Raw genomic sequence first — 13890 nt, 5'->3', positions numbered from 1 at the left:
TTTGCTCATTTATTTTTTTTTCATTTTTAATTTATTTTCCTCCTTTCTCTCCGCAGCTCAGCAGCGGATGGTGTGTGACCGGATGTGTTCGGACGATGGTTGTTGGGGCCCGGGGCCGGACCAGTGTCTCTCCTGTCGATATTTCAGACGAGGCCGCACCTGCATCGAGTCCTGCAACCTCTTTGACGGGTGAGTAAACTGTCATTCGGTGCACTCTGGACAAACATTTTACAAGTGTCAAGTACTCCGTTTGAGCTGATCTGACACAAATCTTTAAAACTCACCCAAAAATTTGCATTTTCCTCAATGTCACATCATTAGAGCTTCAGGAGACTGCATTAATTCCCTTGCAAACAGCCATACATGACAAGTGGAGGATATAAAATCAATTTGAACAGCTTTGATGCATGAGAATGAAGTCAAAACATCCTCAAGGGCTCTGGAGGAGGAGAGTCTAATTGCCAATTGGCGTGAATATAATGAGATGAACCAATAAGGGATCTCACACTGTGAACAGTTAACGTGAACAGTTAAAGGAACATTTGGCTGTGTCTTGCATCCATTGTCCAAAATCAATTTGAATATATTGTTGAAGTATTATATTTAATTACGACTTGCCCATTCGAGCTGACAGACATGAGTGTTTACTGCTCTGAGCTGGGAAATGACTGACATTTGCGACAAAGGCCCTTACAATCCTCTGATGTTCTGTTTTCAGTGTGAATAATTGCATTCAGGTCATTGCTTTCCGCTGCCAAGAGGCACATCAAAAAGATCACTGCCAACTCACCTGGGGAGAAACACTTCTTTGTAGATGTAGTTTCCAGCCTTTTGTGCTCCTCTTGAATGAATGAGGAGATGTTGTCAATCGCAACACTTGAAAGCATCCATCTAAAATAAGACTGCACCGGCAGCATCTTCTACAAGATGAATGCGACTTCTCCTCCGAGCAGCGATGTCAAGCTAGTGTTTTCCCCAGGTGTGTGTGTGCGTGTGTGTGTGTGTGCGCGCGTGCGAGAGAGGGTTGTGAGAGAGCGAGCAACCTTCGGTCATGTTGACTTGTTGCCGGTCCTTTCCCGGCGCCGTTTGTGGAAGGGAGGCTTTGAAGTTGCCGGGGAAAACAGCTCAGAGCGAAGGCTTTGAAGAAGACTGGCGAGCGAGGGAGAGGCGCGTGGCAGGAAACTGCTGGAGCACACTCGTCAACTATACTGTAAATACAGTCACTGTGATGCATCACAAGTAAAGCTGGACAGCCCCACTTCTTGCTCTGTGTCACTGGCCTGAATGTGGAATCAAAATGTCTATAACCTAAAGCTTTGCCTGGTGTAACAAGTCACCACCTGTCAAGCGCCAGTGCTGTAAAAATGTATCTTTGACAGATGAAGTATCGCTTCCCGGATAACCTGTATTTCTTTTCCCTGGTGACTTAACACTCTATCCTTTCTGTCTCTCTCAAACCAATACAAAACTTTTTTTTTATTTTTTAAAGTTATTTTGTGCCTTTATTTGATAGAACCAATAGACAGGAAGTTCAGGGAGAGAGTAGGAGATGATGCGGCAAACAGTCTGGCCGCCCAGGAGTCGAACCAGGGACTCATCTAGACTAACACTGGACATAAAAAGCAGAAAGAAAGAAGTCATATATCAAATATGATGATCCTTAAAATGACTTGAAAGAGCAAAGTTTCAGCCTTCAGAACAGAGTCAAGTTCCTCCCAAGATAAGCCTGAAATCAATACTCATTTTGTCCAATGTCCTTTTAATTTTAACACAAAGATACAGAAATAAGGATCACTGCAGTGCTTGTGCGCAGAGGAAAAGACTAAACCCACATCTAAACCCGATTTAGTAGCACCATGAGCTCTCAACTAATACTTGTACAATATAGGGTTGTAATTTATTAAGAGCTTTGTGAATGAAAATATACTTGTCTATCAGAAAGAGAGGACAAGCCTGTCCTTTTACTCTGGGTACAGTGTTTACTGTATTAACTGTCACCCTTGATAAAATGGTAAACTTTATCTCAGGGTTTGTGAGTGGAGGCTGCTGTATGATTTGTCTAAATATAACATCACTCTAATCCAGCACAGATAGAGAGAGAGAGAGAGAAACTGTTTCAGCAGTTTCCTATTTTACAAGACAGCAAAATAACAGACCATGCTTTAATACAGACAGCCGGCTTTCATCTGCCACTTTTGTTGGCATTAACTTTCAAAGTAATTCTGTCTCCTCTCCAGTTCTCCTGATGGTTTTTTGCACCTTTTGAATAACACTGCCATTCAGAGCTCTGAGTCCTAGTTTGGTTTAATTGCCATCACTTTTGATTGTGACGAGTATTTTGTTTGTGAAAGGAGTTTACCACCTGTTTGTGATAAACACGTGGTAAACTCCCAAGCAACGCAAAGAATGGAGAAGTTAAAGGTTTAAAAACCTTCGAGATTTGTTTGAAATCTACACTGACTGGCCAAAAAATCATATTTCTCTTTATTATATGACTCTTGCCTCCAAGATTATGTTATAGATACAAATAAAAATGAAATTACATGACATGTAAATTGTTGCACAAAATGGGAGGTTACATATTCACACATTGCTAATGAGCAAGCTGCTTGCTATGCTTGAGAGCTGAGGGTTGTGTTTTACAAATATATGGAAGACACAGTATCAATATAGAAGTATACAAGACTAAATACCTAATATGAATAATGGGTACTATCTCTACTGTTACTGAGTTTAGTTACTATAGATGATTTTCTACTGTATAGAGCATAAATTGACTCAATATCTGCCTTTGTTCTGAATCTATTCTATTAGACTGGATATCTCTAAAGAATATAGCGTTAGCTCATTAAATAAGTTTTCAGGTTGGCGCTTTTAAACCTTAAGGATTCCTCAGCTCGCCCCTCGTTATGTCTCCATTCTTAATGAGGAAAGGCACTAATTCCCTTCAGTTTATACGTCTGTTGAATAAAACAAAGGAAGAGCAAAAGGAGTGCGAGGGGGGAAAAGAAAGCGTCTGAGATGATGTCTACTGGGGTTGGGGGAGGAAGCAGATTAGGGAGGCGTTGAAAGTGTTTAATTAAAAAAGTTGCTCTGGTGGGTTGGCCATGCTCTGGTTTCCTAGAGGTCTGAATGGTGGCCACAGTCCTGCTTAAATTCCTGCTAAAAAAGGGCTAATCCCCCATCAGGCTATTCACGGTTGGCCACTGGCACACACTTCCAGCCGTGAAGGGGCCCAATCAGGAGTAACGGCTTTGACGGAATGGAAATGACCCTAGAGAGCACCGCTGCCGAGGTCTTTGTCTCTCACCCATTCTCCTCCATGTATGTTTTTTTTTTTTTTTTCTCATGCAGCGAGAGAGATAACTCTCCACTGCCTGGGCTCTTTTCTAAAGGATTCCCCAGGACTGAGCTTCCAGGAGAGAAATCTAATTTATTTTGGAACAAGGGGAAGAAAAACAATGGAAAAATGTAAAGCGAGCAATGGGAGTTTCATTTGAGTCCGCCGAAGACATCATTAATAAAAGGACACAATTTCACACTGTATGTTCACGTGTATGAGACAAACTGCTGTGAGCAACACAAACCATTGCCCTGACATCATGGCTCAGCAGAAGTAAATTTTGGAGATTTAATCTTCATGTTTGTCGCCCTTTAATTTGTAATTGAATTCTAGAGTGTCGGAATCTCTCTTCTCTTGTCTTGCAGCTTTTAAAACCACTTAAGACTTTATTCAGACTTAATTCTAATATTATTCCAAAAACACCCACAGGAGATCTAAGTTTCCCAGTGCAGGATCGCATAAAAACAGCTCACAAGCCGAAATCTGTTGGATCTTTATTTCACCCCAGTAGCATCACATGCAAATACAAACAAAACACACACACACACACACACACAGGGTTCCTTTCATTATCCCACCGCTGTGAGAAAGGGGCTTGTTTTGTAGCTGGGTGAATCCTCCTCTGAGGGTGTCCATCCTCTGGATCAGCTGATCGATCCCTCTGATGTGAAAAGTGTTTCTGATGGGCAGCAGTTGTTATTGACAGCAGCCAGCAACTGCTCGCCCAGACACTTCAAAAAAAAAGGAAAAAAAGAAGATAATGCGCCGATTCAGACACAAACAAGGGAGAAATGTATATATCCGTTGGATGCATGCACACACAAACACACATACATGTACACATATGAGGATTCAACAATATGGCTCCAGGCTCTGTGAAACTTGCGTTGATGTAATTCCAGTGTGTAAACTCTCTATTGCTTACCTCTATTCCTTTAGAAGTCTAAGTGGAAAAACAAAACCATCATGAGCTCCATGCATCTCTCTATCTGTACAAATAAAACGTCTACCAGTTGCACAAGCTGCAATGATTTGATAACGGGATGAAAAGAAACTTTCTTTGACTGAACTTTATTCTTTCTGTCCTCCTTGCTTGCCTTTCTTAACCTTTTCTCCTCTCATCTTCGCACACTCCCTCTGTTCCTCCCCCCTCACCTTACCCAAAGCAAAATACAGTCCCTGGCCTCTTCTGCCACCCTCCTTTTCTCCCATTCCCTCCCACCAGCTCTCATCTTACTACCACATCCCTCCACGCATCCCCTCGTGTTTGCCCATGATTTAAAAAGCTGTTCATTATTCATGCTCCTTCTCTGTTCACATATCGACCATACTAAGCCTTTAACTTGACCAAATAGTCTTAGGCAGCTCGCTGCCCTGCATGCCCCTTTACCAGAGGGCATTCTAGTAGTCAGTACAAGTAGGACTCTTGGAGATGTGCATGAGTAAATGAAGGTTTAACCTTGCTTTCTCGCTGCTGTATCACGCATTGGTTTAAAATCAAAAGCCTCCCATGTACAGCTTGTGCCGATATACACACAGCATACTTCAAAATCCTCCCTAAGCAGGCTCTTAATCAATATTTTAATATGGGTATGCTCTCAAATCTATAATACATGCATCTCTATCTCTATTTCCCTATCTCTATCAGGGAAGTTCGTGAATTTGCCAATGGATCCATGTGTCTGGAGTGTGATAGCCAATGTGAGAAGATGGATGGGAACACCATGACATGTATTGGCCAGGTAAGACACCCCTGAATTCCCTTCGGACACCCTCAAACTCAGCTTTCTCCAGTGGTAGAGTTTTTCACTTAAAATTTAAAACCACTCCTCTCATTTTTCTGTGCGAGATAGCCTCATATCTTCTATGTGCCAAAGTGGGTTTCCAACTTATTTTGTGGGAGTCTATCTTGTTTTGCAGGATTTCAGAAGATATAAGTGCTGTGTTTGCAGAGGTGAATGGTAGGTTAATGGGAGGAATGATAAACTACTGTGGCCACTTTAGGAGGCATGCTTTTGGCAGGCACACATACACACTTTCAAAACAGCAAAATGAGATTAGTTTCTGACCTTCCCAAAAAGTCACTGTTAGTCTCTGGTGTGATCACACCACAACTCTCCAAAATGTTAGAATTTCCCTTTTAGAATGTCAGAAGAGATGCACAAAAAACATGCACCCATGAGCACCTTGTGCACAAATAAATCTGCTCATGCAAGGCTGCAGGAGTCATTTCATTATTTGCAGTGTAATACTATACACCAGAGGTTCCCAAACCAGGGTCACTGGCTGATTAGGGGGATACAATAGCACAAGATATTTATTTCTGTAACACAAAAGAATATTTGTTTTTGCAAATGTGCTTTTTTCTATTGAATTTCTGGATATTTTTTAACCCCTCAGGCCATTGAAAACTACAACAAGGGGCCATAAATTGAAATTGCTTTTTTTTTTTAAGATAAAGGCAACAAATCCCACAAAACAACCAAAACCAAAGTTGTCCACGAAGTATTGTCTTACGAAGTAAGTACAGTGGGTGACTTCAGAAAACACATGCAATTGCAGATAGACAAAACCCAAGCAAATTATGAAAACACTAAAAGGCTATTGCTTGGAAATAGTTTATACTTTCAATAGCCATGCTGTTGCACTGATTGGCATGTTCTAATATTAGAATAAACTCTGGTAATGTAGCTTATTTTCAGTTAAACCTACTTACACCATCCTGGTGCCATAAACACCCACTAGTGCACCAAATGTGCATTAATCCGCAGCTGAAAATGGTCCCGAACAAATATTTATTTACTCATGTTTGAGCAGCTTTTGCTAAAAACTACAGTGCCCAGCTGTTTCAGGAAATGACTTAGCGTTTATTTATTCATATCATTAATAATGCCGCAGCACACAGACAAGGCAAGGATGTCAAAAAGCACTGCAGATAGGCACATTGTTATCTGTGGTAAGATTATCTTACCTTTATCCTTCAAGAACCAGGGAAAGTTTGATTTACACAATACGTAAAGGTTGATTTTACATGTGTAGTGTTACATAACAGGAAGTTGTATTTAATGTGCTGCACGACTTATCTAGTGGAATTTAGTAGTTGTGTGAGTAACCTTTTCTGACTGCCCCGAGAGAGAGAGAGAGACTCCTCAAGGATGCACAGAGGCTGCTGACTTTGAGATGCTGGTCACAGTTGAGTAGTAAATAACACCAGAGTCAATCATCCACAGGCGCCCTAGCACACAAATACACATGCATACGGCATACGCGGACATACTTGAATGCTCTCAGACATCTGTATGCACCCACAGTGGTGCGCACACACACATGCATTGGCACAAAGATGCAAAGTGAGAATAATGTTTATTGATAGCGTGCGTCTGAATGTGTCAAACCGTGTGAGAAGCTGTCCATCAGGTCAGTTGTGGTCGTCATTAGCAACAAAACCAGAACTCCCAGGATGCAACGGGGCTTCGACTCGCACAGGCATAAACACACGCATCTGTGCACAGCTGTAAATTAACACTCAAGTCAGCATCTTTGTTGCCTCAGACACACACACGAGCATAAACACACTGAGTAGAGTCAGTTCTTCTCTTACTTCTTTTATACACATGCACACACACACACACACACACACACACACACACACACACACACACACACAATGCTATCCATCTTACTTATTCATGGTTCTGCTGCAGCTGAGCTCATGCTCAGTTACCACTTGTCATCTCCTCCATCATCCTCGATGTACCGTTCTTTGAAATGACCTGATTCCATATTCATTTTGCCCATTTTCACAGAGGTTGCATTGGAATACAATCTACACAGTTTTACTCGACACATTATAAATCACTGAATGGACTTCATGTGGGTCCTGCTAGATGCATTAGCTGTGCTAGGAATTGAACAAATTGACATGATTCCCCATGTTTGAATTTGATTCTTCTCTCTCCTCTCATATATTTTTCTCTATTTTCCCTCTTGCTTTATCCTACTCCATTTGCCATAACTTTATTTTTTCCTGCTGGTTTCCTTCACCTCCGCCCATCATTTTGTTCTGCATTTCATGCTCACTGTTCAACCGCCCCTTTCCCTCTTACTAATCCTTTTACTGCACCCTCCTCCTTCCTTCCTTCTTTATTCTCCCCTTGTCCACCACCTCCTCCTAACCCACCCTCTCATCTCCCTCCTCCTTGTTCTGCTCTCCTCCCAGGGCCCGGACCAGTGTGTAAAATGTCTCCACTTCAAAGATGGACCCAACTGCGTGGAGAAGTGCCCCGACGGGCTGCAGGGAGCCAACAGTTTCATCTTCAAATACGCCAAGGCCAACAATGAGTGTCATCCCTGCCATGCCAACTGTACCCAGGGGTAAGAGCAGAATGGTACATAAAGATGTGTCTGTGTACAAAAAATTCATGAATTTCTTTTTAAGTGTTTGCTGGCCTTCCTACTTTCCTGAGCACCCTCTGGTTTAGGTGCTTTTATGCTGTTAAAAGCATCATGAAGACACGCTTGCATTGCACCCAGGTGGCCTTGTGGACATGCAGTGCCTCCCTCCCAGGCAGTGAGCGAAAGAAAGAGTGAGGGAGAGCAGATGACTTAATCTAGCAGCCTATTTGAATCTAGTAGATTCCCTGACCTGTAGCTGGCTCCTGGGGGCCCACCGGTCAGGAGCAGAATACATTGACCCTTAAGGCCATGTGCAGTACAGTGCAGATGAACTCTGACTGAAGGGATAAGTGCAGAATGACAGTTAGTACAAGGAAGATATGAAGACGGGGGGGGGGGTGAGTACAGTGGGAAAATGTAAGATCAGAAAGACAGCGAGGAAAGGTCACAAATGAAGGAGTGGGTGGGAGATTTAGCTGAGAGCAAGAGCTACATTAAGAAATTCTTCTGTTGGAAAATACATGTTATATTGGCTGGAACAAAGTGCATCCAATTCATCTGTGATCACAGTAAGTTACAAATCAGAACTGGTGCAAAAGGTCACCTGAAGAGCTCCAAATGAGCATAAAATTATCATAACAGAGTTCTCAAATCTTCTGCATTACGCTGTATATGTACCCAATCGACCTCATTATAGAGTTACTGTAGCCACAGGACAGTGTTCTCTCTGTGTGACATTGCTAAAATAAAATAAAGAAATGGATTTATTTTGCTTATACCAGAACTATAAAGAGGATGCCTGCTGGTCGTGCTGTCAAAAAACCAATGAGGTTTTTCCCTGTTTGGAACTGTACACAACCAGAAAGAGTTGTTGAGAGATGGGTAAGATGGGACTGTGGAGTCTAGCACTGGAAGCTTTTAGGCAGCTAATCAGTAGAAAATGAATCTACAACAATTTTGATGAGTGATTAATTTGTTAGAGCAAAAACACTGAGCATTCTCTGGTTACATTCTTTAGCTCCAGCTTCTCAACTGTGGGATTTTTGCTTTTTTCTTCTGTTTCAGCGTGAATTTTAATATGTTTTGGTTTTCAGCCATGATCTGACAAAACAAGCCATTAGAGGACACAATTTTGGGCTCTGGGAACTTATGATGGGTATTTTTTACTATTTGCTGACATTTTTAGACGAAACATTAATTACATTAATTAATAATCTGTTGTTTGCTGATGTAACTTTTGTTTAGTTTTGGCTAAGTAGCTGATGCAATTTTGAGCTTAAAGCAGTTGTTCAACATCTTGGGAAATACACTTAGTGCTTTCATGTCGAGAGTTAGATGGGAAGAATGATACCACTCGCGAACTGAAGCTATAACCAGCAGCCAGTTAGCTTAGCATAAACACTGGAAACAAAGGGAACCAGCTAGCCTCAAAGATAAAAAACGCCAGCATACTAGCTCCGCTAAAGTTCATGCAGATTATTTTCCTTTTACCTTTGGCTCATTGTTAGCAGTCTTTGTGTAGAGCTTCCCTCACCATCTCCTGGCTGTAGCTCCTGGCAACAAAGCATTTTTTGCTTTCCTTTTATACTTTAAAGGTCCCATATTGTATAAAGGTAGATGTCCATGTCTTTTTTTCATTATAAAGCAGGTCTAGGTTCTATATTCATACTGTCAAAGCTCAGTCCACAGAGAAATGCACACAGCCTGTATTCAGACACTGAGTTGTAAAACGAGCCGTCAGGACTTCCTGTAACTTTGTGATGTCACAATGAAGCAGTGACCACTCTCAGCCATGCCCCAAGCCCCGCCCACTTAAACCAACCATCCAACCTTGCAGAATTTGACTCAGACCCTCCTCTCTTCTGATTGGCTCACCGACCTGTTGTTACTAGAGCTCCAGAGAGATTCCTGAGAGAGGAGATTTAAAACTATATTGAGATAGTTTTTGGTACTGAAACAAATATATCTTCTTATGGATCAACACTTTAAAATAAAACAATAAAATATTGGACCTTTAAAGGGCGATACAGATGACAGACTTATATACATAGTTACTTAATATGACCACTAGATATCTGAGTGCTAAAAGTCAAAATGCAGGGCTGCATAGAAACCTGTAAATAAACCCAGGGCTTAGCCATTACTCAGCTGTCTAATACAACAGACCAAAGCAGCACTACTCTTCAAAAGCATGCAGTCTGTGGATAGAACAGAAAATGTGCCTTCTTTACCAGCCGGGTTTACATCTCCATCCTCGCTTATTTTTAAAGTCAGCGTGGCTGTGACTTTGAACTTGAGACCTTGGCCTTTTACCTTTTCACTATTACTGGGAGGGCACCACGAGGGAAGCAGCTGCAGAGTCGGTGGATTGGTCAGAGAACAGAGAGAAGATGACCGGCGAGTGGGCTGCGTGACGGTGGTCTCAGCAAACAAAGTTAGAGCGCTGAAACCTAGCAACTGAAAGATGGCTGGAGAGATGATGTGAGGAGGAAAGGACTGCATGTTCTGTCTCACATAGCAGGAGGTAATTTTATTTTACTGTTGATAATGTTGGTGCAGTTTTAAAAAGGCAGGATGAAGGAGTTTTTAAAGAGTAGATGGGGTAAAGAAGGGAAAATAGGGGTAAAGAAGACATGAGGGTAATGGATGCAAAAGAAGCAGGGGAGATGAGTGTCAAAAAAGTAAAGGTAGGAAGCAGAGAAGAGGTTAAGTGTGAGGTTGTAATTCTTCCCATGACAGCTGTCATTCGCACTGATACACACACCCACACATTCCTGACGCTGTGAAGACGAATCTGTCGTTGGCATGACAACCCCTTCATCGTGCCCTGTCATTTTGTCCTGCCCTCCAGCCACAGGGTGCTGTGGATTAACATCGAGATAAAAGCTGAGGCAGGGGATTTGAGGGGTATGAGCCAAAGTGAGACATTTCAGAGGTCAGAGGTCAGTGTCAGGAGGAAGACGGCACCTGTAGAGCTCGCAAAGAGTCCGAATCGGGCTAAAAGACACTTGAACAGGGCAGATGAGCTGTGCTGTTTATTTAAAGACCACTCCTTTGTTCTCTTGTTGACTCAGGAAGGAAACTATGGGGCTCCTGTGCACACACTCAACTCACATCCACACACACACACAGACAACATCGGATACAGACGTTGATTGCCTGCTAATTAGCGATTTGGTGCACCATTTAATTGACAACAAAGCGACTTCGGAGGAGCCACAGTTGTCACAGATTTAATTCCAAAGTTAGCCTGCTCTCCTAATTTGCTATATAATTTGTTGTGTCTTGTGTGCCCATGCAGCTTGCAGGCACACACACACACACACACACACACACACACACACACACACACACACACAGAAGCATTCAAAAACTGTTCTCCTTTGTCTATCCTGCTGTTCAAAGTCCTCCACTCAAGGAGGGAGAATTAATGAGCAGCTAAGAGTCTGCTCTAATCACTTCCTGCTTACCTAATGTTAAAGACTCCTCTTCTCAGTGATCAGAGTGGTAACAGCACTACGTTCTAGTGACTTTGATTGTTTGGATAGAAAGGAAAAAAAGATGGGGTAAATGTGATTCTGTTAAAGATGGTGATTCACAGAGAGAAGCCCATGAGCCAGTCAAACAGCAAATACAGAAGCGAGGCATTCTTAATTTCAAATTAAAAAATAGATAAAAGATTTGAAAGGCAAGGCAAGGTCATTTACGGTGGAGTTTTCAGACCTTTTATGCTGAAAACAGCTGCATGCTGGGGCAGAAAACGACGATGGGATCAGCAAGAATGAAGTGGCACCTTCGAAAACCAAAACAATGAGCTAAAAGACAGTAAAAAATACTCCCTAGGGCTGAGGGGAATTGCAAAGTCAGGTGATAATTATCTGAAGAATGGTAGTCTGTCGCACTTATGTAGAAGCAGCTGTATTTATGGAAAAGGCCTGGCTTAGATGTTAGTAAAGCAGCTATGATGGGGCTGTATTAGCTTGCTAACACCCCTCGAAGGCTCAACAGTAAACCCAGTCACCCTGGAATTTATTCATCTACACGACACCTACACTTACCTGACAGCGGATCTACCTCGTGTCCACAACATCACACCCAGTATTTCTCAACCTCATCCCTTAGTTCCAGCTTTGACAGTGAAGAAAGGTACATATACTCAGATGGTGAGAGAGCGCCTTAGTTTCTTTGACTTGAATTTGTCTGTTTTCCCTTTACTTTCCCTGCAGGTTTAACAGAGTACCATGGTTAGCAAATGCTCTGAGATCCAAATGAGTCAGGAATGTTTTCTCAGTCCCAAAAAAATAAACTATTTAAATGTCGCGTAAATCAAACAAGAACAATGCTTTCCCACCAAAATGCTTCTCTCTGTCATATTGACAAGCGGTCAGCCGTGCTTGTGATTCAATTTTCCACCGGTCCCTGCCCGGTGACAGCTGATTGACACGGCGGAAAGACAACATGAGGTTTACTCATAACCTGTTCCTGATTTAATGGATGATCTCTCTGGTTTGTCTGCCCCTGCAGGTGCGTCGGGCCAAGGCTTCAAGATTGTGTTGGGATGATGGACAGGTAAGGGATCTCAGGATACATTTGTTATGTGGGCCATGGAGACAACCATCAGATCCTGCCAGCGCTCTTAAAAAGTCCCTATTAGAAACGGTCTCGCGTCACACTCATTAACAAGTCATACAGCGCTGCATCGTTGCTCTGTCAGTCTTGTTTATACATTTGAAAGATAACAGTTTTTTGTGTATTTGTTAGTCTCATCTCTGTTTTTCTGTTCTCTAATTTGTGTCACTTAGATTTTGGACTGTGTCAGCGCACATGCAGCCCTATTTTTATTAAAGTTTGAGACTGCTCTTGAAAACAAATTTGATGGAGCTTTGAAAAGAAAAAAGACTTGCCCTCAGAGACTTCGAAACTCTCTTACTACATTACCATACTACCTCTACTATTTCTACTGCTAGAGTCACTGATTCTAATAATCCATCAACATAATATCAACAAGAGGAGTGTGATTATCTCGGGGGACACAACAACAACTACCATAAAAGCGAGTGATCTTTACATTTAGAGCAAATTCAAAAGAGTGAAGAACTCATGAGAATTGAACCAAACCAGCTAAACCCATGAAAGAGGGTCCGGAGCTCCTTTTAAACAGAGGAAACAGAAACGAGACCTTTTTATTTTCCTCTGGGAGGCTTCTGCTGAGTCTCTTGTCCCCGAGTTGTTTTACACTGGCATTTTTCCCCCGTCTCATCTGATGACCCCGTGTCGCCTGTTCTGCTGTAAACCTTTTCCTCCTAATTAGAGGAGTCCTTTCCCTTGTCTCTCACCTTGCTTTCTCACTCTCTGTTATTTGTCTCGCCACCAGTTCCTCACCTCGTCCTTTTGTTTTCTCTCAGCTCTCTCCCTCTTTCTTCCCTTCGTTCTCGTCTCCTGCGCTGTATGCACACGTCTCTTTCTCCTCCCTTTCTTCCCTTTTCAGTTGTTTTTGTCTTTAGTTTTCTAAATTGCTTTCCTTTTTTTCCTCTCTATATTTTTTTATCTCTATTCCACAACGTTCTTTCTATTGTCGATGTTTCTCCTTGTCTCTCTAACCCCCTTCCGACCTAATAATTCCAAACTGCTGCATTACTATTCACCACATGGCTGTATATCTGATTATGTCGAAGCCCTCAGCCTCTTTGTAAATTTCAAGATCCCCCTTCTTTAAGTCCATCACAATCGATACAGCAAACACTGCGGCACCTTGCTCTGCCATATCTCTACGTTACATGAGTCTTCCATTAGCTCTAGGCCTTGGCCTTCACAGCTAAAAGAGTTTTGAACTTAAAGTATCAGGTAGAAGTGGGTGGTGTTATGCTAAAAAAAAAAAAGAGGGCACTGATGAGATGAATAGAGATGGGAAGAATAAAGAAAGACAGAGTAATAGAAGGACAGAATTGAGTGGTAGCATAACATAACAGTAGACTCAAGTGCAAGAGGTATGTAAATGGCAAATGCATTAGTGCCATCATTAGAGAAAAGAAGGAGCTTTTAACTGCCGACCTTTAGGCTTGTCTGAAGCAGATTTCCCCCCAAAAGACTCGCAGGCAATTTGTGATGGATTGGCACGTTTAGTTCCTCTCTTATTTGACGTTTGAGTTATT

At 42.1% G+C, this 13890-nt stretch overlaps 1 protein-coding gene across 4 annotated transcripts in view; it reads left to right on the top strand.

Annotated features, from left to right (window-relative positions):
- LOC111665293 (receptor tyrosine-protein kinase erbB-4) overlaps positions 1-13890 on the top strand; it is a 257866-nt gene that overhangs the window by 162859 nt on the left and 81117 nt on the right. For all 4 annotated transcript variants that reach the window (XR_015438067.1, XM_087177702.1, XM_023420237.2 and 1 more), the window contains exons 13-16: positions 57-189; positions 4992-5085; positions 7563-7717; positions 12263-12307. Coding sequence is in view for 3 of the 4 variants with exons in the window: in XM_087177702.1 (XP_087033828.1) it covers positions 57-189; positions 4992-5085; positions 7563-7717; positions 12263-12307 (427 nt within the window). In the remaining variant the exon portion in view is untranslated. The remainder of the gene's footprint in view (positions 1-56; positions 190-4991; positions 5086-7562; positions 7718-12262; positions 12308-13890) is intronic.

Source organism: Seriola lalandi, unplaced genomic scaffold (assembly GCF_002814215.2).
Source record: "Seriola lalandi dorsalis isolate HSWRI2012SDOR001 ecotype SW California unplaced genomic scaffold, Sedor1 jcf7180002054630, whole genome shotgun sequence".
NCBI classification, from domain to species: Eukaryota; Metazoa; Chordata; class Actinopteri; order Carangiformes; family Carangidae; genus Seriola; species Seriola lalandi.
The sequence above is the reverse complement of the archived record's forward strand: the minus strand, read 5'-3'. Positions and strand labels throughout refer to the sequence as shown.